The 25778-nt window shown below is 41.1% G+C and overlaps 1 protein-coding gene and 1 non-coding gene across 6 annotated transcripts in view; both read left to right on the plus strand.

The window, feature by feature from the left end:
• JHY (junctional cadherin complex regulator) overlaps positions 1–25778 on the plus strand; it is a 70747-nt gene that overhangs the window by 33549 nt on the left and 11420 nt on the right. For 3 of the 5 annotated variants that reach the window (XM_077964542.1, XM_077964543.1, XM_015115978.3), the window contains 3 exons: positions 8211–8324; positions 17345–18000; positions 23968–24262. In XM_077964542.1, the coding sequence (XP_077820668.1) occupies positions 8211–8324; positions 17345–18000; positions 23968–24262 (1065 nt within the window). The remainder of the gene's footprint in view (positions 1–8210; positions 8325–17344; positions 18001–23967; positions 24263–25778) is intronic. The other 2 variants (XM_077964545.1, XM_077964546.1) reach the window with 1 other exon arrangement.
• On the plus strand, positions 10174–10313 carry LOC114672587 (U4 spliceosomal RNA). The gene has a single exon (XR_003722978.1). It is a non-coding gene; the product is annotated as a U4 spliceosomal RNA (small nuclear RNA).

Here is a 25778-nt window from a genome sequence, read left to right on the forward strand (position 1 = left end):
ATATGAAAAATGATAACTATATACCATAATTACTTGAGTTTCACTTAAACTATATAAATATACACTGATTCACTAGTTTTTTTTTTTTTTTTTTTTTTACCAAGGGGCCAAGGTCTTTTCTACCAGTGCAGATTCTACTAATTGGAGTGTCATTGTTTCTCTTGCATCAGTTTGAGAGCATCTATGATTTGCAGTTTTGATTTCTTGATAGCAGAGTACGAACTTAAAAAACCTTAAGAAACAATTTAAGAACATAATTTCTAGGGGTGTGTGGGGGGTTTTTTTGGTTTTTGAGATGTAGTCTCCCTCTGTCAACCAGGCTGGAGTGCAGTAGCACGATCTTGGCTCACTGCAGCCTCCACCTCCCGTGTTCAAGTAATTCTCATGCCTCAGCCACCGAGTAGCTGGGATTACAGGCACCTGCCACGATGCCCAGCTAATTTTTGTATTTTTAGTAGTGACAGGGTTTCGCCTAGCTGCTCTCAAACTCCTGGCCTCAAGTGATACTCCCACCTCAGCCTCCCAAAGAGCTGAGATTACAGGCGTGAGCTACTGCACCTGGCCATAATCGCTAGGTTTTTGTGGTGAATGTTTCCCCTAATTTTTTACAGTTCCCCCCGCCCACCCCCAACATGTTATTTTGCCGTTTGCTTTTATTGGGTCATTCTAAATCATTTAACTAAGTTTTCATGAATATAACGCCTCTCTATTCATGCTCAGATTTCTTCAGATTATCTAATCTTTAAATAAATTTCATAATTTTAACAACAGGTACAGTAGGAATAAACAGGTTTGGGAACAAATGGAAAAGACTCTTGGTAAACATACAACTGAACAAGTGGAAGTAGAAGTACCAAGGTGTACCAGAGAGAGCCTAGCAGCCGTAAGCATTTAGCTATGGCCTCAGGATATCTTCAAGACTAGAAAATGTCACTTCATCCAGTGAGTTAGTTAAGGAGAAGGTGGATAGTGCCGTAGTTGTATGTGGCTAGATTGTGAGGATGAGAATATGGATATTTAGGTTAGAGAAATTGGCAGACGTCTTTCATGCAGGCCCTGTATGTCATTTTAAAGCAGAAGCTCTCATATTGTGTTTCTCGGACCAGGAGCATCAGCATCACCTGGGAACTTAATATAAGTGGAGATTTTTGGGCCCCATCCCAGACCTCCTGAGTCAGAAACTCTGGGGTGAGGTCTAGCAATCTGTGTTTTAACAAGCCTTCCAAGTGATTTTGATACAAGCTGAAATTTTAAAACCACTGTGCTAAAATGTTAGGCCTTTCCTCTCAGTCGTATGAATTCATTGAAGAATTTTAGTAATGGAGCAATTTCAGTGCAATGTGTGAGCTTTGTGAATTTTTTTTTTTTAATCTCTAATGTGTCCATTCAGAGGTCACCGTTACATATTCTTAGTTTGTTATGGAGAGTTCAGATTGCTGGATAATCAACCTTTCTCTAAGTTATATGAGATATTCCTAAAAATCTTTCACATTCTTGAAAAAGGCCATTATTCATTTAGCATGTATTTATTTATTTTATTTTACTTATTTACTTACTTTGGAGGCACAGTCTCGCTCAGTCACCCAGGTTGGAATGCAGTGGCGCCATCTCAGCTCACAGCAACCTCTGCCTCCTGGGTCCAAATGACTCTCATGCCTCTGTCTCCCAAGTAGCTGGGATTACAGGCATGAGCCACCTACACCCAGCTAAGTTTTGTATTTTTAGTAGAGACAAGGTTTTGCCATATTGGCCAGGCTGGTCTCAAACTCCTGGTTTCAAGTGATCTGCCTGCCTCAGCCTCCCAAAGTGCTGGGATTACAGGTGTGAGCCACTGCGTCCAGCCTAGCATATATTTATTGAGAGATGATTATGTGTCAGACATTGTCATAGGTGCTTGGGATACATCCCTTAACAAAAACAGACAAAAATCCCAGGCCTCCTGAGGTAGGAGATGGACAACAGACAAAACAGATAAATTAGTGCATTGGTGCATGATAAGTTCTGTGTTTTAAGGAGGTAAAGACAGAAATAAAGCTGGGAAGAACTGCTGAGGGTTGCTGAGGTGGTGGGAAATCACAACCTTAAATGCACTATGAGGCAGAGTCTCCCTGAGAAAGATACGGAGGAGGTGAGAGGGCCCGCCATGCGAATATTTGAAGAGGATTTCTGGAAGAGGGAGTAGCAAATGCAAATTTCAGCGACTGAAGCTGGGAACAAGGGAGAGTGGAATGGAAGATAAAGTTCTAGTTTCCACCTTATTTTGTCAACAGCCGGCTACCTGACTTTAAAATAAACCACACATCCTACCAGATAAACAAGTAGATTATATGTATTCTGATATAAATGCAAGTTCAGTGAGCAACCCAGATTGATCTTTTCATGCCGTTGTATTTATTGACCGTCTAGATGCCAGGCACATTCAGAGCATAGCACAGATGAGTAGTACCCCTAGAGCCATACAGCAAGACAGCCCTGCACATGGTCCCTCCTTTCTCCTGCCTTACTGGAATTTACAGTGCAGAGGGAGAAAAAAAAACAATGACCAGGGTGATACTTGTTACAAAAGGAAAGTACAGAGTACTAAGGCCGTGAGCTCAGATGCAACTGTTGTAGCCGCCTCTGGGGTGGCAGGGAAGGCTTTCTGGAAAAAGTTGTATTTCAGCCAAGGCTGAACAGTGGATGGGGTGGGTCAGAATAAGTGAAGTGGGCCGGGCACAGTGGGTCACGCCTGTAATCCCAGTACTTTGGGAGGCTCGGGTGGTGGATCACTGGAGGTCAGGTGTTCAGGACCAGCGTGGCTAACATGGTGAAACCCCGTCTCTACTAAAATTACAAAAATTAGCCAGGCATGGTGGTGCACGCCTGTAATCCCAGCTACTTGGGAGACTGAGGCAGGAGAATCACTTGAACCTGGGAGGCGGAGGTTGTAGTGAGTCAAGATTATGCCACTGCATTCCAGCCTGGGCAACAAAGAAAGACTCTGTCCCAAAAAAAAAAAAAAAAAAAAAAAAAAGAGTAAGTGAAGTGAAGGGGCAAAGAAATTCCCTAAATAACTGAATTTCCAGGCAAAGAATGGCCTATGCAAAGACCCAGAGACAGTAGTGCCCCTGGCGCATCAGCAAAGCTGAAACGTACAGCAGGAAGAGAGCAGGGGCCACGGCTGAAGAAGTAGACAGGAACCCGAGGCCACGGGGCCTTATAAATCTTTGAAGACTGAGGGTAATGGAAAGCTATTGAAGGGTTTTTAAGTAGGCGACTGACCATTAGCTTGGGGCTTTTTAAAGTTCAAGTATCTGATGCTGAAAATGAATGTAGAAAAAAATATATTCAAAGGTTTCATGGCCAGGCATGGTGGCTCACGCCTGTAATCCCAGCACTTTGGGAGGCTGAGGTGGGCGGATCACCTGAGGTCAGGAGTTCAAGACAGGTCTGGCTAACATGGCAAAACCCCGTCTATACTAAAAATACCAAAAAAAAAAAAAAAAAAAAAGCGTTTCAGTGTTATCCAGTTCTCACTGAACATGTGCATGCTAAATACATTATGAGGCCATCTATAGGAATGGAGACTATGGCTAACAGCAGAGCCAAAATATTTCATGTCCTTTGCCTCTAAACAGGTGAATAATACAAACTTTTGGATAATTGAAACAGCTGTGCTAAATATCAGGGTTGCAGCCTCAGAATGGCAGACTGGCAGACAATTTCTATCATTGTGTCTCCGTCTCTTTTGCTGGCTGTGTATAAACACAAGTGGCAGCAGTGCTGCCGTGAGCAGGTGTGAATCAACACACAGCAAGGTATATTAGAAATAGGGTAGAGAAATAAATACTTCAGCTCACTCCTTAGCCAAGTTAATCGAGAAATGCTCACTGAATCCAGTATTATGCCTGGAAGCAGGGAATTGAATAATAGGTGTTGGAATGATGGTAAGCTAACACTACTTAAAAAATCAACTCTATTTAATTTGGGTATGTGCTAGTTGTCAATACTATCAAAGAATGAGAGTAACAAAGAACCCAATAAATTAATGTGGGGCCCCCCACAACATCTGAACATAAGGTCAGTAGTAAAAACAATATAAAGGAAGAAAGGCAAAACCTCCAGTGATTGCAGAACTTAATGGTAACGTCCTTATTTAAACATGTTTCAGTGTGTCTTTACGCGGATTCGACTCACATACAGCTCTTGGTAAAGCATCAACTTTTTTTGTAGTGCTGTCTGATTCTCTAAGAACCTGATGAGTTTCTTTGAGCAAGAAGTAGCAGCTCAATCTAGCTCAGCTGTACTCAATCTGAGTTGCTTTCCTACCTACAAACCCTCACTTCAAAGCAAGGAACATAATGTACAATTTTTTAATGGCTCTAGACCCAGGCACTCAGCCGCTCTGCTCTGCGCCTTACCTCAGTGTAAACACCTCATCAAGATTGCCTGCGCTTCAACAATAGCAGCCAAATGCAATTCGAGAACCACAAGCCTTTGAAGTCCTCCCTGCAAAGGCCGGTTTTCTAGTCTGGGATAATGACAAGCCATGATTGCTGTCTTTGTTGTATCTTTTCAGTAGAGAAGCAATTATAGGCCCCAATTTAACAGAATAGACATTACACAGCTTATGATGCTCAAAATGCAATTTCATTTGATCATTTTCTCGATTTGATTGGTATTAATAGAATGGTTCACAAAAAAAAAAAAAAAAATAGCTGGCAGAGGTTGTGTCCCATTCCACTTTGAAAGAGATAATGTAGAAGTATGCTTTACTTGCCCAGGGATCGCACTGGGGTGATTCAGCTGCTGTGTTCTACCAAAACAGCCTGTGGAGGGAAATATTGTATATCCTACATTTTCTGGAAGAGGAAGCGTGGGACACTGTATTTTTCATTTGTAAACTTTTCGCCAGTGCTATAGAAGAGATTCCATCATTGTCAATCAAACAGTACCAACAGTAATAACCTGAATTAACTAAACTAAGTCCCCTTTATTTCTTAGACACTTACGAAAGTCAGGCAATCAGCATCCTCATGGCAGATATATGAAAGAGTTCAACTTCCTTTTTTCCCAGGCTCCAGATGACAGTTTCTCTGAGTCATCCCCACTTTGAGGTTTGAAAAGGATGATTTCCTTGCCTGCTAAGTCAGCTTAGTTAGGTTTTTTACTCTGACCTTCATTTCTCCTCCAAGATAGAGTTGATTTTTCTTTTAAATGAGTCATGTTTCTGTTGAACATCATGGTCATATGAGATTGAAACCTGCTATAACATTGAGAAAAGTTGTGAAATCTAATACTTTTATAATGATCTAGTGTTTCATCTTGAACTAGCACTGTGAGAGGGACTGAGATAGAAATATGATAAATAGCTGGCTTTGGTGGCTCACACCTATAATCCCAGCACTTTGGGACTTTGGGAGGCAGACCGATCACTTGAGTCCATTACTCTGAGACCAACCTGGGCAACATGGTGAAACCCTGTCTCTACTAAAAATACAAAAATTAGGTGGGTGTGGTGGCACATGCCTGTAGTCCAAGCAACTTGGAAGGCTGAGGCAGGAGAATAGCTTGAGCCCAGGAGGCAGAGGTTGTAAGCCAAGATCGTGCCACTGCACTCCAGCCTGGACCACAGAGCAAGATCTGGGAAACAAAAAAAAGAGAGAGAGAGAGAGAGAGAGAGGGAAAGAAGAGAAATAGCTCATTTATAGTTCTAAGCTTTTCATTTCAGCACAAGTTGAACTGTTTCATGATGTGAAGTTTTCCATTTGCCGTGTAGGTTAATCATTCAAAACCTGGTGATTACTTCCATTTGTAATCAGAATTCCGTGATCAAATAGTCTGTTTTTGTTTCGTGTTTTAGGAATGAAAATTCAAGCACAAAAATGTTAAAAAGTTTTTACTTTTTCCCACTTTCAGATTAACCTTAAGTGTTCAAACGTTCACACTGTCTATCTGCCCTATCTCTCTCTATATATAAATACAGTAATTGTGATAGTTACTTTAGCAAAGTTAATAGAGATAGCTCTGGTAGAAGTAAGGTTACACCTGAAATAAAAGAAACAACATGTTGTGTTTTGTACAGGGAAGCCACATTGAGTGGTCAGGAATGAGGGTGTCTTCATTGTCAAATATTTACTTATCACTTAATATTTAACAAATATTTTACCTCTTTCTGTATTGAATACAAGTCTGAAGTCAAAGTAAACAGCAGACAGAAGATCTGAACACAAACAGGACAGATCCCAAAACCCAAGTTCTTTCTAGTCATACACCTTGCTACTTCTCCACTACACAGCCCGCCAGAGGAAATGTAACAAAACGCATGTAAAGTCCTAAATCTAAATTTTAAAACTAATTACATCAGTTCTGCGGGGAGAGTTAACAGCATTTCTAGGCAGTGGAACAGAGAGTGGGCAGAGGAGGCTGACCTGAGTACTGCAGCACAGGGGAATGAGACAGTCGGTCCTCTAAATAAGAGCAGGCTCACAGGAGACCGGGGTCAGCTTCTACCCACGCAGAACTGTTGTCTGAAGAAGGGGTTAGTCTGGTCTGTGTTATTCCAGAGGGCAGAGGCATAGAAAATACAGAGACATATATCTGCGCATATAAGGAAGAGCTTTCTGGCATTCAGGTTGCTCAGTTAGGGAGCAATATGTTCATCATGCATGAAACAGATTTCTTTTCTCCTCCTCAACCCATAGAAGATCTTTAAACATACTAATACTGACAAACAGGTAAGGTAAGTCTTGCCAGGAAATGGGGCATGAATTTAGGCAGACAGTGAGTAAACATCTACCAGGGATGGTGTGGATGTACTGGAAAACTGGATTATCTCCAGAATATTTTCCAGCATTAAGATTGCATAACTTTAAGTTTTCTTCCTGCAGTACATCCTGAGGGCTAGAATGCCACATAGCACAGACACTAATTTCTTGATTTAAAACAGGTAACTAATGGAGGCAATGAAGGGCCCTTAAATAATTTAGGAGCCTAAATCCTGTGTAGCTGCCTTCATTCATATTTCCCAAACCTGGATGCAGATTAGACCCACCTGGGGAGCTTTATTTATTTATTTATTTATTTAGAGACGGAGGCTCACTCTGTCGCTCAGGCTGGAATGCAGTGGCATGATCTCAACTCACAGCAACCCCCGCCTCCCAGGTTTAAGCAATTCTCTGCCTCAGCCTCCCGAGTAGCCGGGATTACAGGCACTGGCCCCCATGCCTGGCTAATTTTTGTGTTTTTAGTAGAGATGGGGATTTCGCCATCTTGGTCAGGCTGGTCTTGAACTCCTGCCCTCGTGATCCACCTGCCTCAGCCTCCCAAAGTGCTTTGATTATAGACATGAGCCACCGCGTCTGGACTTTAAAAAAATTTTTAAATAGTAGATAGGGAACTTTTAAAATATATTGATATCTGGGGCCACTCCCAGAGCTTATGATTTAATGGGTTTGAGGTGGGATCAGGGCATTAGTATTTTTTTTTAATTTCCTCGGTTTTTCTAATATCTAACTAAAGTTGAGAACCACCGACTTTACATTATTCAAATTCAAACCAAAACTACTAATCGTGCAGGTCAAGGATATTTCTAATAAGTGAGTTAGCAACACTGCTGCATGTGCAGGCTCCGGAGAAAGACCACCCAGCTCTTCTACTTACTAGCTGTTGATCCTGGGCAAATTACTTAACCTCTCTGTACCTTTGTTTTCTCATTTGCAAAAAGGGAGTAATAACATATGCATACCTAATAAAGTGGTTGTGAGGATTACCTGAGAACATTGTGTGCTAAGGGCCTAGGACAGATGCTGGCACACCACGAGCATTCCATGTGTAAAAACATTGTTATTTCTGTTGTCGTCATCATCTTGGCATGTAGTGTTATTTCATGGTGTTTCTATTGGCATGATCAAATGTTACTTGCTGCATCCAGTTCAGATAACTGTTCTAAAATTGGGTCTCCTGAATATGTATTGAGCATGTAAAGTAAGTAATAGTTTGACCTTAAGGCACCAGTTTTCTCTTCGTGTCTGCAAGATAAAACATTGTTTATTCCCATTTTCCTTGGGAACAATCAGGTCCCTGAGGACTGATGAGAGGAATCCTTGAAATTAACTGAAAATAAAACCTAGCCCAGCAGGACTGTTTTCTAGAGTGCACTGACTTGAGTCCCATGGCTCTAAGACTAAAATGAATCCAGTTAACATGCTGTATGTGTTTTACCTACCTAGATCTCCTACCCCGTCAGAGTAACAGACAAGACGTCTATTCAGAATGCCAAGGAAATTGAAAATGCTGCCATCGATCCTGAAGACAAATGGCATCAAAGAGCACAACAGCTAAAGGTTACCTGCTAGATTGCATTTTAAGTGTGTTTCAAGCAATACTGCTGAATATAAGTAATGATCGTGACTGAGTTCTTATCACTTAAGGGTTTATTTTTATGCTTGAGAATAATTACCCACTTTCCTATGGATAAGACGGGCTTCTGCACAGAGGAGCCATGGCCTGCCCAGCCAGCCAACCCTACCTGTTTTTCCAAGGGTTCCGTTTGCTGGAAGAAAATAATCATATCACACTTTCAACATACTCAGTTAGAATCCCACACAGAAGGAAGGCATGGAAAGACATGCAGGAAAAATCACAGTTCCAAAGAATTGTCCAATTCTGTGCTGCTCCCAAGTCTGATTCCTTTTGTAGTTGGCAGTTACTTATTATTCCTAGACAATGGGGACACTATTCCTGAAAACTGGATGAGAACTCCCAGAGCCTCACCAAACCCTCATTTTCAGAATATAAAAACTTACCAACTGGTCATTTAGCGTGATGACATCCTTTTTGGCCATGGGTGTACTACTTTGAAATCATAAATGTGATTTCAGGAAGATTTTTCCGAAATTCTCCACACTGTTTTTCTAGAAGAAACAGAAAAAGGCCGGGCGCAGTGGCTCACACCTGTAATCCCAGCACTTTGGGAGGCCAAGACGGGTGGATCACCTGAGGTCACTCAGGAGTTCGAGACCAGCTTGGCTAACATGGTGAAACCCTATCTCTACTAAAAATACAAAGATTAGGCCGGGCCCAGTTGCTCATGCCTGTAATCCTAGCACTTTAGGAGGCCGAGGTGGGTGGATCACAAGATCAGGAGTTCAATACCAGCCTGGCCAATATGGTGAAACCCCGACTCTACTAAAAATACGAAAATTAGCTGGGCATGGTGGCAGGCGCCTGTAGTTCCAGCTACGCAGGAGGCTGAGGCAGGAGAATCGCTTGAACCTGGGAGGCGAAGGTTGCAGTGAGCCGAGGTCATGCCACTGCACTCCAGCCTGGGCGACAGAGCGAGACTCCATCTCAAAAAAAAAAAAAAAAGAAAGAAAGAAAGAAAAAAGAAAAGAAACAGAAAAAGCACTAGAAGCTCAAGTTTTTCTTGACCCATGTATGTGGAACCTCCCTTGGACCAGGTTTTATCCCTGCCTAAGAAGAGATGAGTCCTTTGAAACTGCTGAACCTATAGAGCCTGTTGACATCAGTTAAAACTATGTACAGTGATAAACATAGTAAAAAAAAAAAAAAAATAGTAAGTTTTATCCCAGCTTCAGAGAGGTTAGAAAGAAGGGACAGCCCAAATCATCTCTTTTCCTCCCCAGTGACCTCCAGGCCACTCTTAAGAGTTGCAAAAAAAGAAAGAAAAAGTCATTCACCCAGAGCTTCCTGAAAGTTGATGCCAGTGAGGCCACACCTAGAAGTTAAGAGGATGGGGACCGAAATGTCTCATGACTGTGGGATGTGGAGGACAGGATCCACTACCAGACCTGATAGAGAGCCAGGGGAGCTTGGTCAACAGGAACCGGGGACAAAGGAAGTACCTTAAGGTTTGCCATGCATTATGGGTAATGGGCCACAAGAGATGAATTTCTGGGCCTCAACCTGCTATTTACTTGATGCATGACTGGGCAAATCTCAACTTTTTCAAAGCCTTAAGTTTCTTCTTTATTAAATGAAGGATTAGCCTAAATGACCTTCAAGGTCTATCACAGCTGCAAAATGCTAGAATTCTATGACCATGTATGTCTAGTTATTTAAATTATTATAGAAAATACATTTAAAGCATGTAAGATTATTGCAACCTGTAGCTTTCATAATTGTCACTAAGGAAAACCATAGGATTCTCAGCTAATGATAAAAGGTAAAAAAAACTTTGCCCAGTGGTAATATCATAACCAGGGAGATTTATACAAGGTGCGATTATTGCTAACTGAAAACTTTTCCTAATATCCGCCATGATTACTTGAAATATAGTCAACACTGGCAATTTTGGATAGTCTCTGTGGAGACCGAAAAAAATAATAATCAAGGTAAAATCACACTGCTTGATTGATGTCATGACCTTTGACAGAGGCAGTAAAACTTTTGTACGGAAGAAAATCAGAAGAAAACCAAAAGAATGCTTTTTGTTCTTTGCGTATACTGTAATTAATGTGCTTATAACCCATTCCTGAATGAAGACATGGAGCAAAACATCTAAAAAGTGTTAGACCTAAAATGCCAAAACAATGAATGGCCTAAGGGATGTTTCCCATTCTTTAGGTGGAAAGGATTTGTGGACTGCCCACTGCATGCTACACACCGGCCCAGCACTCTGGGACACAGACACTTCAGGCTGCCTTTCTTTTTCCTCTTCAACTACCCAAATCCAGTGTCTTCTTTTCAGTGCCTCCTCAAGGGCCACCTCTGCATGGAGATTTCCAGCCTCTCCCACCCTGCTCCTCTGCCTTCAGCTCCTGCTGTGTCTATAGTCTGGACCACTGGCTCAGGGCCTGCCATATTTGGCCGTGTCTCATTAGCTGCTGTCTTTGTTTCTTTCTTTCTTTCTTTTTTTTTTTTTTTTTTTTTGAGATGGAGTTTCGCTCTCGTTGCCCAGGCTGGAGTGCAGTGGTAGGATCTACGCTCACGGCAGCCTCCGCCTCCCGGGTTCAAGCAATTCTCCTGTCTCAGCCTCCTGAGTAGCTGGGATTACAGGTGTCCACCACCACTCCCAGCTAATTTTTGAATTTTTAGTAGAGTCTGGGTTTCTCCGTGTTGGCCAGGCTGGTCTTGAACTCCTGACCTCAGGTGATCCATCTGCCTGGACCTCCCAAAGTACTGGGATTACAGGCCTGAGCCACCGCACCTGTGTTTCTTTTGTACCCACTACACTATGAGATCTTTAAAGGTACTGATTGCATTTTTCTCTACATCCCCTACCACAATGCTTTGCCCAAGGCTGATGCTCAATAAATATTTACTGACTGATTAAAGATGCATTTAAAGATCATGGACCAGGCACAGTGGCTCATGCCTATAATCCTATTGCTTTTTCGGAGGCCAAGGAGGAGGATTGCTAGAGGCCAGGAATTCGATGTTACAGGTGCCACTGTACTCCAGCCTGGGCAATAGAGCAAGACCCTGTCTCTACAAAATACAAAATGCAAAATACAGATAAAAAGATTGTTTAGTATATCTCCAAGGGAAAATGGGCCTCATTTGAAATTTTTTTCTTGAAAAATGACTTTCAAAGTTTCATAAGCTTACCCTAACAGCAATAACCCTCACTAATGTGAAATATCTTTATGCAAAATCAAAATATTTAACACAACAAATATTTATTGACTATCTACTGTATTCCAGGCACTGTGGATTAGGTGCCTGGCCCAAAAGATAAGAAAACAAAAAAACAAAAAAACCAAAAAAAACAAGCAAACAACAACAAAAATTCTTTAAAACAATAAATAAAACTTGAAGAAAGTTTGTTTTTTTGTTTGTTTGTTTTTGAGACAGAGTTTCGCTCTTCTTGCCCAGGCTGGAGTGTAATGGCACGATCTCAGCTCACTATAACCTCCGCCTCCCAGGTTCAAGCAATTCTCCTGCCTCAGCCTCCCAAGTAGCTGGGATTACAGCCATGCACCACCACGCCCGGCTAATTTTGTATTTTCAGTAGAGACGGGGTTTCTTCATGTTGGCCAGGCTGGTCTCGAACTCCTGACCTCAGGTGATCTGCCCACCTTGGCCTCCCAAAGTGCTGGGATTACAGGCATGAGCCTCTGTGCCCAGCCAAGGTTATCTTTTTTTAAAGCAGTACCTCCCCTCTAGGAGTTCAATACTTTAGTGGGAATACGGTTATGAAATCATTATAATGCAGTAATATGGACATGGGTACAAAATGCAGTGGAACTAAAAGAGCACCTAATTCTGCCCTAAGAAGACAGAGAAATACCCCCCATAGGAGTCAGTATCTCCACTCCCCCTAGAAGGACAAATGCGGGCAAAGGTGTGAAAGTGGGAAGAGGAACAAGGAACCATGACAGCCCTGGCTGCTGTTTCTGTGGTCTAGGGAGGGAAAAGTTGACATAGTTGGTAAGGGCTGCTGTCTGCCTCACGCATCCCAGGACTCAGACTGAAGAAGACATTGTTCACAGTCTAAGCAGGTACGCAGCAGTGAGGTGCCGTGCAAGGGGCATTACACATGCAACTCATATATAAGGAAGGCTCCATGGCTTGAAAAAGCTAAATACCAAAACTGCAAACAATAATAATTACATATCTGTATATAGATGTATATTTGTGTGTTTATGTGTGGAGTGACAGATAAAACAATGAAATGTGACCAAATGTTTAAAATTGTTCAATCTGGATAAGAATCTTTTAGAGTTGTCTGTACTAGCAATTTTTCTGTAAGTTTGAAATAACTTGAAAATGAAAAGTTCAAGAAAAAAGTGCCCACAGGATTTGGTGACTAAAAGTTTATTGGTGTCCTGAACAGAGCAGTTTCAGCGGGATGGGGAGAAGGAACGCTCTATGGCAGGGGACAGAGGTCAGCATGAGAGATAGGGAGCAGAGACCAGTGCAGTCTACACCATCAAGATGCCCAGCTGTGAATTGAGAAAGAGAGAGATTATTCTTTGCTTTTGTTTTTTGAGACAGGATCTTGCTCTGTCACCCAGGCTGGAGTACAGTATCGTGACTTTGGCTCACTGCAACCTCTGCCTCCCAAGTTCAAGCGAGTCTCCTGCCCCAGTCTCCTGAGTAGCTGGGATTACAGATGCACGCCACCATGCCCGGCTAATTTTTGTATTTTTAGTAGAGATGGGGTTTCACCATGTTTGTCAAGCTGGTCTCAAACTCCTGACCTCAAGTGATTCACCCGCCTTGACCTCCCAAAGTGCTGGGAGTACAGGTGTGAGCCACTGTGCCCGGCCAAGAAAGAGATAGGATTTAACCAGAGAATGGCATCAAGTGAATGTTTCTTTCCTTCTTTTCATAGGAGAGACTTAAATACATTTACATACTAGAAAGAACGAGAAACCAGAGAGAGGGTGAGGAAAGAGAGACGATATGCCTGAGACCATTTCAGCCTATGTATTTTTACTTTTAAAATACTGAGAATGATGGTCATGATCATATTCTATGTAAGAGTCTTATCCACGCCTAGAGTCTTCACTTGAAGCCAAGTCATCATCATATTCTATTTAAGAGTCTTGGCCGGGCGTGGTGGCTCATGCCTGTAATCCCAGCACTTTGGGAGGCTGAGGCGGGCGGATCACGAGGTCAGGAGATCGAGACCCATCCTGGCTAACATGCTGAAACCCCATCTCTACTAAAAATACAAAAAAAAAAAAAAAAAAGGAAAAAAAAAGAGTCTTATCCATGCCTAGAGGCTTCACTTGAAGCCAAGTAATCTTTCTTCATTTAACCTTGACACATAGGCCTTAGTGTCCTGAATCGCTTCGCGCTTGCCTATGAATCTTCACGGGTTTTCTGAATCCTACTCAGGTTGTGTGCCCAGACTGAATGCAGTATGTATAAGGCTCAGGACTCTTGCTGGGCAATGTGACAGGCACATTCCCACTGGTTAAGATCTTAACCAGGTATCTTAGTCTGTTTGTGCTGCTATAACAAAATACCATAGATCAGGTGGATTGGAAACAACAGAGATTAATTTTTTTCACAGTTTTGGAAGCTGGAAGTCCAAGGGCAGGACACTGGCAGCTTCCATGTCTGGTGAGGATCTGCTTCCTTGTTCATTGGTGCCACCTTCTCACTGTGTCCTCACACTATGGAAGGAGTGAATGAGCTTCCTTGAGCCTATTTTATGAGGACATCAATCCCATGCAGGAGGGCTCTGCCCTCCTGACCTAGTCACCTCGAAAAGGCCCCACCTTTAAATAGCATTACCTTGGGGGTTAGAATTTAACGTCCGAGTTTAGGGAGGACACAAATGTTCAAACCATGGCACCAGGCAAGAAACAAGTCAGTAGAAAAAAACAAGAGGTTCCCCAAGTAAGTAATGTTTCAAAAGGATAAATAGGATGTTTCCTTTCTTACCCCTCTAAAATAACTCTTAGCTTTCCAGGCAAAGAAAAGATAATGGTAGTATTAAAGATATGTAGGATCTTTTACTAATTAATATGAAAGCCCTTGTAATCAAATCCTGATTAACCTTTCCAAAAAGCTGTTAATTTGGTTTTGCCTCCAACACTATCAATAGATCTATGCTTCTTCTATTCATCTGAACACAGAGTTCTTCCTTACCCACAGAGAAAATTAGAGCCAATTAATATTTTTGCTTGAGATTCTCTTAATATTATCAGATGGAATGTGTATCTCAGGCTTAAAGTACTCATGTTTTATTGTTCATAAACACAGCAGAAAAGCGGAACACAATAGAAATTTCTCCACTTTAGAGCTGATCTCGGAGCCCAGGCACAACTCTCGGGACCGTGGTTGAGTCAGGTTAACTAAGAGCAGGAGTGGCTTTTGTGTTGAAGCAGATGAACTTTTTGGTTGCGATCAGAGCAGGCATTGTCCCGTCTGCTTAGGACATGTGAAAGGAAAAGTCGTAAAAGAGAAACAACCAGGTGCTGCCTTTCACAGGGTTGGGGACAAAGTTCTCTTGGGTGGCACAGTATGAATGAGCATCACTTAATAACTGAGGATGAGTCCTACTAAGAAATGATCATCCCAGCATTAGGCATCAGGATTCCCCCATGCTAACACTCCACGTGTGACGCAAAAACCTACTGCCATTAAGCAGTTATTCTAAGTGCATGGAGTATGTACTGATTGCAAGTGTTGGTAACAAAAGAACCCCAGTGAGAGCAGGATGGAATAGAGGATTTCAGTGCTGATGGAGATTAAATCGTCTGAGAATGGCTTTATATATTAACTTCAGGGAACTCAGGTCTTGCCACCTAAAGAGTGACACCTGATGCCCCAATTGTAGGGTAATAAATCTTTAGTAAACCACAGATCTCAAGTAGGCTGCTTGGAAGGTGAGAAAAATCGTATCAAGCCTATAAATGGCTTCCTTTCTGGGGACTGAAATGCCATCTCTGGGCACTTATATTTATGTGAATAGAAGATTTAACACTTGAGACAATTGAAGTTTCATAAAATGATGAGTCCTTGGCCTTGTTGTTGTCAAAGCGCCCTGTGAAGTGTACTATTGTGATCTGCATTGTCAGCAGCAAAGGTAATAACGTGATTAAGATCAAGTGGTAACCCAGGATTTCAGATCTAGTACCCAAGAAATTTCTGAGAAGTAAGTATTTTCTTTTTTGGTGAAAATTAAGAGAGAAAAGTAGGGAAAGTACATTTAGATGGCAGCATCCTGGTTACTTCTCTAGTGAGTTAAAGGCTGAACAAATATTGAAAAGAATGACATTATCAGCATCAATTAATATTTTTAGGTCACAGTCAAGGGGGGCATTTTTGACCTTCACGAACAGTGCTGCCAGTCATAAAAAGAGCTGCTGTGTTCCATGACCACACCTATAACTTTGTAAAATAGCAATTATTTTCTGGATCCATTACAAGAAAGGATTTTCTTGGCGCTATGTATTTGCAGAGCCTTCCTGCCCACATTTCCCCAAGCAGCTCAATTTACTGCATGAAAGGAATACCTGGAATTTACCTGGAATACAGAAAATAAGTTTTCCCTTTTTTTGGAGCACCACAAGTAAAAATTTAAAGTATGTAGGAGCTAATCAGAGCCTGGCCAATCCCCTAGAAAGCTCAAATTCTCAAAAGAACAGCTTCTAAATTTCAAATTAGAAGCGTTATTTCTTAAAAATGTGATATAATAAGTAACACTGTATATTGCTGTTTTAAATTTAACAATCAACATTATCATTATAACGTGATTTCACTAGAAATAGAACACTGCTTAATATTATACACGAATAGGATGAGTCTTAGTGGTTGTATCAGAATGTATCAGAAACGAGAAATCAAAGCTGAACTCTTATCACAGTAATTTGATCATTCTTTCTAGCAAGCTAAAATAATCATTCATCCAACTGCTGCATTTTTCAGTTAATGTTTTATAGATATAAGCTAAAGAGATTTTTTAAATATATGTGTTCAGAAAGGAAGAAATATATTGCAGTTATATAACACACTGATGCATATGGTCATCCTATTGTTTTCAATAAGCATGTAATCATTCTTTGCAAAGGTCTCTTAACTCAGCCAGTTTTTCACAAAGTAATGAGTGCTTTATTCCTTGGAAAATATTTCTAAATGGCAATAGCACAATATAGTTACATAGTGTATCTATTATACCAGGAGTACATTTTGTTGTTAGGAGACTTTGAAAAGCATAAAGACTGTTCTGAAATTGAAATATTTCCCCCAGATGTTTGATTGCCTAAGCGCAGGCTATATTAAGGAACAGAAGCAAAACAACCCTTGTGGTTTCACAGATGTCCTATCACAGCACAGACTCTTTTATAATCCTCTGAATAAAATCTAATTTGTTTCATCTGGTGAAGAGGTCATTTCTAGCTTCTGACCAGCATGAGTAAAAAGATCTGATCATCTGAATTGTATTTAATATTAAATTTGTACTTGGTTTATAAAGCAAATTATTAGTGTTTTCTGGTTAAGATTTTTTAAAATATTCATGTTACTTAAAATAAGCTTATATATTGTGACGTAGATTCGCGTTTGTACTTTCTCCGTATCGCTGGAAGTAAAGCTTCCCCACCCCATCCCCCAAGTTGGCGACACTTTTAAGTCAAAGACTTAACTTTTAAAACTTAAACTTTTAAGCCAAAGACTTGTCCTTAATATAAAGCCTGTTCTAAGCTTTCTATTTCTTTCTAGGCTTATAATCCTAAATTTCCAGGAGGGATCACTCAGTTATTAACTCTCCAATGCCCTGAAATTAGGGAAAAAACAAAAACAAAAACAAAAAACCTCTACTTTTTCTGTATCTGCTTTCGGTTCTATGGTCAGCTTCCCAGTCCCCAATTTGAAAAACACTGATTTAAAATTTGTGAAGAGTGCCAGTCTTCTAATTTTACATTAACCAAAAATATCTCTCTAGAATTACCAGGAACACTGGTCTCAATATGAGAGTACAAAATCAAGCAGTGTACCAAGAGGGCAGCCTTCTGAAACGGTGAATGACCATCAGCCTTCCAGAAGACCAGCCAAGCCCAAGATTCGAAAACAGCATAAACACCAAAATGGCCTGAAGTCTTTCGCAGCGGAAGAGGTGACTGCCAGTCTGGAGAACCAGAATAACCCTCCCAGGCAGCAACAGAACCAAAATAAGTCTCTTGATACTTCACCAAAGCCTGAATCGATTGTGATTATGCACGCCTCTAACAATGATGCACAAGCTTCAAGGGCACTTAGGGGCCAGAATCTCAAAGAAACCTCCAATACATTTGCTCCACCAAAACAGGCTTTTGACAAGGTCTTATATAAAAACTCTACTGGATATGACTCTGGACTGAATGTTAATAAAGAAAGAGGACACAAAGACCAAGAAGAGAAAGGATTTTCCTACCAGCAGCTACACACCCTTTCTGACATGGATTTGGACAACCTTAATGAACTCTCTAAGAGACACGTGCTCCTGAGCCAGAAAGGCTCTCAGTTGGTTTATCACAGAAATGTTCATGGATCAACTGAAAATAAGAAACAACCCAAACAGCCTTACACAGAGACAAAATACAGGAACCTAGAAATGTTATGGTAAGAATTCCCTTTTCTCAAGTGGTTTTCTAGAGGAGAAAGGAGAGACCGCTGCAGAAAGACTGGAGAGGGAGAAGGGCAAGGGGAATCCATAAGGATGGCTAGGTGAGAAGAAGAGTTCACCTAACAACTTCCTTAGCTCTGATTCCTGCCTCCAAGAGTCCACTTTTTTTTTTTTTTTTTTAGAGTCTTGCTCTGTTGCCCAGGCCGGAGTGCAGTGGTGTGATCTTGGCTCATCACAACCTCCGCCTCCCAGGTTCAAGCAACTCTCCTGCCTCAGCCTCCCAAGTAGCTGGGATTACAGGCGTTCACCACCATACCGGGCTAATTTTTGTATTTTTAGTAGAGACGGGGTTTCACCATGTTGGCCAGGCTGGGCTCGAACACCTGACCTCAAGTGATCCACCCGCCTTGGCCTCCCAAAGTGCTGAGATTACAGGTGTGAGCCACAGCGCCCAGCCAAGAGTCTACTTTTGATGGATTTCTTTTCCTCTTCCCTGTCTCCTCTATTTTTCCCCTGTAGTTAAACTAGAAGTTGGAGGGAGACAAGGACAGAGGGACCCAGTCAAAAAACATCAGTGCTTTTTGAGGGCTGCAAGTAATGTTTGGAGGAAACAAATGATCTCCAACGTTATCTTGGCCTATCCTGAGAAAATAATCTAAAATACAGAAAAATGTGCACATACAAAAAAATCATCATTTGTAGAAGTGACCTAAAAATCCAACAATAGGGAATGTTTAGGTAAATTATGATATTTAGTATCGTGGAACCACTAAAAATTATGGTTATGAGGAAATGCTTCTATAGGAAGAAAATAGTAGGGTACAAAATTACACCTTGGGTTGAATAACACTGGTGGAAAAAAAATTACATCTAGGGAGTATGAGCTCTACTGTGTGAGTTCTACTGTGTTCAAATATGCACAGAAGAAGAAAAATTACCAAAACATCAATAGTAGTTATCTCTAGCAAGAGAGATTGGAATTTTAAAAATTTATTCTTTATATTTTCAAAACAGTTCAAGTTCCCTACAATGTAAATGTGTAACTTCTATAAACAGGAGAATAAAAGTTATTTTAAAAATTACTTCAGGCACCATTTCTTGGTGTACTTCAATCAAACATCCTTTCTACATCCCTAACATGCTGAATATAATGCTACAGTGCTCAATGCTATACAAGATACAAAAGAAGTATGGTGTGTGAGGCGCCTTCAGGGAACTTACTTTCAAAGTAGGGAGACAATTACTCCCTTGTGAATTGATCAAAGAACATTTAAGTGCTACACTTGGTGGTATGGAATGTAGATTCAATAAGACTTAAAGTTAGCTTCCTAGAAGAGATCATGATAAATAGCAGGCATCTTTGTCTTTTTTTTCCTCATTTTAGAAAGATCGTTTCTAACACTTTTACTATTAAAAATAATATTTAGTTTTTGGTAGATAGATAGATGATAGATAGGAAATTTCCTCCTATTCCTCTTTGCAAATAACTTTCAACATAAATGGGTATTTGATTTTATCAAATACTTTTTCTGCATTTATTGAAACATTTCTCCATTAATCCTTTAATGTAATGAAATATGTTAACAGATTTTCTGATGACACACTATCCTTTTATTCCTAGGGTTAACCCAATTTGTCATACTGCATTTTTAATAAGTTGCTGGATTTGATGTGTTAACACTTTAAGATTTAACATTTTCATATACATGAAGTGAGATTGGTTTATAATTTTCCTATCTGCCAGTGGCCTTCACTGGGTGGATTATCAAGAAAATACCAGCCTTATAAAATGAGTTGAGGACTGTTTCCTCTTTTTGCGTCCTCTGGACACTTTATATACAATTGGCCTTATCTGTTACTTGAAGGTTTGATAGGATTTTCCTCTAAAACTATTGGGCCATAAATGGGTTTCGTTTGGCTTTTTGTTGTTGTTTGTGAGCAGATTTTAAACTCCTGATACATTTACTATAATCATTATAAGACTTTGCAGTCTTTTCATTTTCACTTTAGTCAGTTTAATAAGTTATATTTTTCTAGGAAATATTTTCCTTTTATGCTAAGTTTTAAAATGTACTGTCATAAAACTTTTTGTAGTATTTAAATAACTTTAATGTTATTCCACTTTTATTATATCTATAATCATGTCCCTCTTTTCATTTCTTTTTTTTTTTTTAATCTTTTTGGCAACCTCAACCTCCTGGGCTGCTTCTGCTTAATTTTCTCTGTACGTATAGCTAATTGATCCTACACTTTTGAGTAGCCTCTTAGTGTAAGTTTCCATAAGGACAACTACATCTGGCAATTTCTCAATTCTTGTCTCCTTCTTGGAGCTCGACTTTCTAGACTACTTTCTTTCTCGTTCTAGACTTGCTACGCAGCTGTCCTGCTGAGGATTCCCTTTGCCTTTCTTCTGATAGGATTCTCTTTTCAGTATCTCACATTTTCCTTAGTTTGTTTGAGCACCCCTTCCGGTGATTTTTTTCAGATTGAAAATGTGGTCTAAGGACAGGGGACAGGGTGATGGTCAGTTCTCAGCATGCCAGTGTCTTGTGCCACACTTGTTTTCTGACTGCATTCCGCTGTTGTTGTGCTCATATTATCCTTGAGAATCTCCATATCCTCATGGAGACTCTCTTCACTCTTCTCCTTCGTCACCCTTCCTGTTTTTTTACATCCCCGTTCTCTTTCTTAGTTTCCTGTCTAATTTTGGTAGAGAACATCCTCCACTGCTTGAGAAGTAAGTGTTTTGAGATCTTGCTGAAATTATCTTTCTTCTGCCCTCGCCCCTGATTGGTAGCTTGGCAGAGGATTGTAGAATTCTTGATTGAAAATTGGCCGGGCACGGTGGCTCACGCCTGTAATCACAGCACTTTGGGAGGCCAAGGCGGGTGGATCACAAGGTCAGGAGTTTGAGACCAGCCTGGCCAAAACAGTGAAACCCCGTCTCTACTAAAAATACAAAAAATTAACCGGCCATGGTGGCAGGCACCTGTAATCCCAGCTACTCGGGAGGCTGAGGCAGGAGAATGGCATGAACCCGGGAGGTGGAGGTTGTGATGAGCCAAGATTATGATGTCACCCACTCCAGCCTGGGTGACAGAGCAAGACTCCGTCTCAAAAGAAAAAAAAAAAAAAAGAAAGAAAGAAAGAGAGAGAGAGAAAGAAAATCATTGTCCCTCAGAATTGCCTTCTTGCATCCAGTGTTGCTGTTGAGAAATCTGAAGCCACCTTATTCTTGATCCTTTATATATAACTTGTTTTGTTTTGTTTTGTTTTGTTTTCTGGAAGCTTTAGGATCTTTTCTTTTTCTCTACTGAAGTGAAATTTCATAATAATGTGCCTTCGTATAGGTCTGTTTTCATAGATTAAGCTGGGGCTTTTAAACCTGAAAACACATGACCTTCAGTTCTGGGAAAATTTCTTGAGTCATCTTATGGGTAGTTCCATTCAACCATTTTCTGTTTGCTCTTTCTAGAAACTCCTATGATTCAGATGTGTTTTTCCAGGACTGTTATTATGATTTTGTTTTCTCTTTCCTTCTCCATTTCTTTGTAATTTTGTTCTACTGTCTGGGAGGGTTTCTCAGTCCTAGCTTCCAGTCTTTCTACTGCTATCATGTTTGTTAATTTCCGACAGGATTTTTTGTTGTTGTTTCTGTTATTGGTTTCTGAGTGTTCCTCTTTTTATAGCCTCATGTTTTTGTTCGTGGATGCAACATCCTTTTTTCTCAACATCTTCTTAGATTTTCAACAAGGCAAAATAGGCTGTAAGGGCCCTTGTGACTGAATTTTTCAGTGTTTTTAATTCCCCGCTTTGTTTCTCTTTCCTCTAGGTCTTTGTCAGTGATGTTTGTTTCTCTTCTCCTATTTTGCTGCCTTCCACCTTACGGCTTGTGTCAGATGTCTGGCAATGCTTGATCATCTTCTCATGATCAAGTATGAGGGACTAGAAAGCTTATTGGAAGCTCTGAGTGACAGTGCTTGTTGACTTGGAGTACCTATAGAATGATCTGTGGGGGCCATCTGATAGGAAGCTCCTCCTGTAAGTTTTAGGTCTTTTATCTTGGTGGTCAGATTTATTATCTGTGCTTGGTGCTTCACGGGCAGGAGACTCGTTGGCTTCTTCAGAATGAAAACCTCCAGTGAGCTGTGGAGAGAGGGAAGGGACAGTTGCCTAGGTGCACAAAATGGAGATTGTGATCTGGAGATCTGACTGGTTCTTCTTTCTTTTTTTCTGAGACAAGAGTCTCACTCTGTCGCCAGGCTGGAGTGCAGTGGCGCGATCTCAGCTCACTGCAACCTCTGCCTACCGGGTTCAAACGATTCTCCTGCCTCAGCCTCCCGTGTAGCTGGGACTACAGGCACGCACCACCACGCCAAGCTAGTTTTTGTGTTTTTAGTAGAGACTGGGTTTCATCATGTTGGCCAGGATGGTCTCAATCTCTTGACCTCATGATCCACCCGCCTCGGCCTCCCAAAGTGCTGGGATTACAGGCATGAGCCACCACGCCCGGCCCCCTTTGAATATTATGTGTCTCAAATTTACTCTATTTTCTCCTGTAGGAACCCCAAATAGCTGTATATTAGATTGTCTATTCTAGACTTCATGCCTTTTAAACTGTTTTTAGTTTACACCTTTTATCTCTCAGTGCTTCTTTTTGAAAAATGTATTTAAATAAGTTTTCCAGCATAATAAATCTCTCTTTACCTGTGTCCAAGATGTGCTTTTTAATGTATCCATTGAGTTTTAAATTTCAATGATGATATTTTCCATGTCCAGAATTTCTATTTGGTTCTGATTGAACCTCTCTGTTCTTTTTCCAAAATACAGGATTTTAAAATATGTCTCTTGGGTTCTTAACTTCTTTTTTCGTGTCTTTACTCATCTTAAACAACCTTATGAATGTTATCTAGGATCTCTCTATGTGAAGTTCTTGGAAGTCTACTATTGCTATTTGGATGTGTGTGCATGTGTGTCTGCTGACTCTCATACTTGACAGATTATTTCCTCTTCTGGGCAAGGACCTTGGATTGTGAACTCACATTTAGCCACCTTTCCTGTGGAAACCTAGGCAGGCTTGGGTGGGAGTGTATTTATCCAGAGAAGTTTTATATTTGCTTCTGCCAGATACTACAGAAGTATCCCTCATCCAAGATCATTTTTATGTTAGTTTCTTCGTGTTGGATTTCCATGATTGTGTGGGTAAGGTAAATTTGAAATCCAAATATTGTCCTATAGATACTCACAAGAGCTTGTTGTTGCTGTTGGGTTTTTGTGGGGAGTGGGGTTTGTTCTGTTTTTCTATTCAGAGCCCAGAGACCAAGACAGACAGACTTGCTTATTGTTTCTCACGGCTGGTGAATGGGTTTTTAATTAATGTGGCTTTTAACTGAGGATGAGGATGTAGCACCTCAAGTTATAGTCTTCTTACAACGATCTTAGTTCTGATTCCCTGCCTCACACAGCACCAAGATCTTGCATATCCTATACCAGCGTTAACTATTAAAACTCACGCCTGTAGACCCAAAACTCTTGTAAAGAAAGCTATAACTTCAGCTAATCTAAAATCTGCTTTGGTTTTTATTCCTTTTGTTCATTTTGGTCTTCGGAGATTTCTATTTATGTTACCAATTCAACTATGTATTTAAAGGATGTTTAATGTAATGCAACATTTCTAGGTATTTTGCAGTGGGAAGGTCTTTGAGTTTTCAAAATGGTGTTTTTCTATTCTGAATGCACTAAACAAAAGTTCTAAATGAAATGTAGACCATCCTAAAGGAAAAAGAGGAGGAGTTTAAGGTAAGTAAGAAATTAATGTAGTCATGAAAAGATTAAGCTAAATGCCATTAATTTGATTTGGGAGTGATAAATTCATCAAGTTAATGGTTCAGAAAGACTTTTATGCTAGAGGTCTTATGTATCCAGATTTTATTAATAGATTTGTGCTTTTTTTTTTCATTAAGGAAATTCCATTCTTCTTCTGACAGCCAGCCCGTTAGAGCTTCTCCAGATTCATGGCTCACCCAGATAATGGAGCAGCATCAGCAAGCCTTGGTGCAGCTGACCGACGTGCAGCCCAGTGAAGGGGCCTTATCCAGCGTCACGCTTCCACCTATACTGTCAAGGGTAGAAAGTGAATCCCAACTCAGTTCAGAGAGAAGCCAAAGAAACCAAGTGAATATTAGCCGTAGCAATTCTGAAGGCTATCTGTTTCAACTGGAAAAGGGAAAAAAGCATAAGAAAAGAAGCAGCAGTAAGGTAATAAAAGCACCATTTTACCAAGTAACCCTTCAATTTTGAGAATACAGATGGACCTTTATTTAATTATAGCCCTGGAACAGGGATGGTCATTACTGAGTTGCTGCCACACTGGCTGGCCCAGAGTCCTAAGGAGTTTCTTACTCCTGCCCCTGCTACTCCCTGGGGTTTCCCTCCCCTTCTTTCTAGAAGTTGTTGCTGCCAGGGATGCCCATTTCTCCCTCCTGTTCAAGTCATCTTGGCGAGAGGTCTCCACTTGCAGAGTGGCAAAACTCCTCCTTTCATCCCCAGCTGAAACATCCCTTCCTCAGAAAAGCTTCCATACTCCACCCCAAGCCCCATGCTAACCTGAGTCTTCATGGTTATTAAATCATTTCTTCCCAGCTCATTCTCATATCTTAAAAAGCAGAGAAAGTGGGGTTGAGTGAGTGAAAGCGCTTGTTGCCATTGCATTTTTCCCACCATCCGCCACCATGAGAACTCATCTTGGCCCTAATCTTACCCCAACTTCTGCAGTAAAATACGTGGGCTGGCCAGTGATTGAACTTTCCTCTCAAACGTTAGCTGACCTTTACTGAGTTCTTTGTCTCAAATCAATTCACCATTACTAGCATCTTGGTGCACTTAAATCTTTTCTCTTAGGGCCTACATGATTTAACAAGTAAAATGGGAGGCCCAAAGTAGAATGTTTTCAGTAAGAAATGAAGGAGCGTAGGAAGGAGGCTCTTTATGTCCTGTGTATTTCTCTTCTGTCACTGGCAATAAAAAGCCCTCAGGAAAGGTCACTTGCTTCCAGTGTCAAATAATAAGGAAAAAGCTAGAAAATGCATTATGTTTTACAGGCAACGGGGAAAGGCCTGGTTGAAAGCAATAAGCCTGTGGTGAGTTGGGTTTTCAGGGAACAGACTGAAATGGAGATTTGCATGCAGGAGGTCTATAGTGGAGCAACCTTGGGAACCTCCCCTTTAAGGGAGTGAGGGAAGCGGGGCTGGGCAGAGATGGGCTGTGATGCAGACACAGCAGTAGCCTTGGCCACGGTTCTGAGGGTTCTAAAGTTGGGATGGCCCTTCAAAGGCAAGGGGCCCAGGCTTTTGTTCTCCCATACCGACCTGCCATTGGATAGTGACTGCCCCTGGGGAAGGGTGGTGACTTTGGGCACAGCAGCTCCGCGTGACTGAGGCAGTTTTTAGGGAGGAACTCAGCTGTGAGCCATCAGCGGACAGCACTCCCAGCATCTGGGGAAATGAGTGCCTCAGTCCAGAAGGGCCTCCATTCTAGACAACTTGAGAGGAATTAAGCAAATGATTTCTAAGTTGAATTCAGTTTGTTATTAAATAATTTCTAGTCTGGGCGCGGTGGCTAACGCCTGTAATCCCAGCACTTTGGGAGGCCGAGGTGGGTGGATCACCTGAGGTCAGGAGTTCAAGACCAGCTTGGACAACATGGTGAAACTCCATCTCTACTAAAATACAAAAATTAGCCAGGCATGGTAGTGGGCGCCTGTAATCTCAGCTAC

The sequence above is a fragment of the Macaca mulatta genome, chromosome 14 (assembly GCF_049350105.2).
Source record: "Macaca mulatta isolate MMU2019108-1 chromosome 14, T2T-MMU8v2.0, whole genome shotgun sequence".
Lineage (NCBI taxonomy): Eukaryota > Metazoa > Chordata > Mammalia > Primates > Cercopithecidae > Macaca > Macaca mulatta.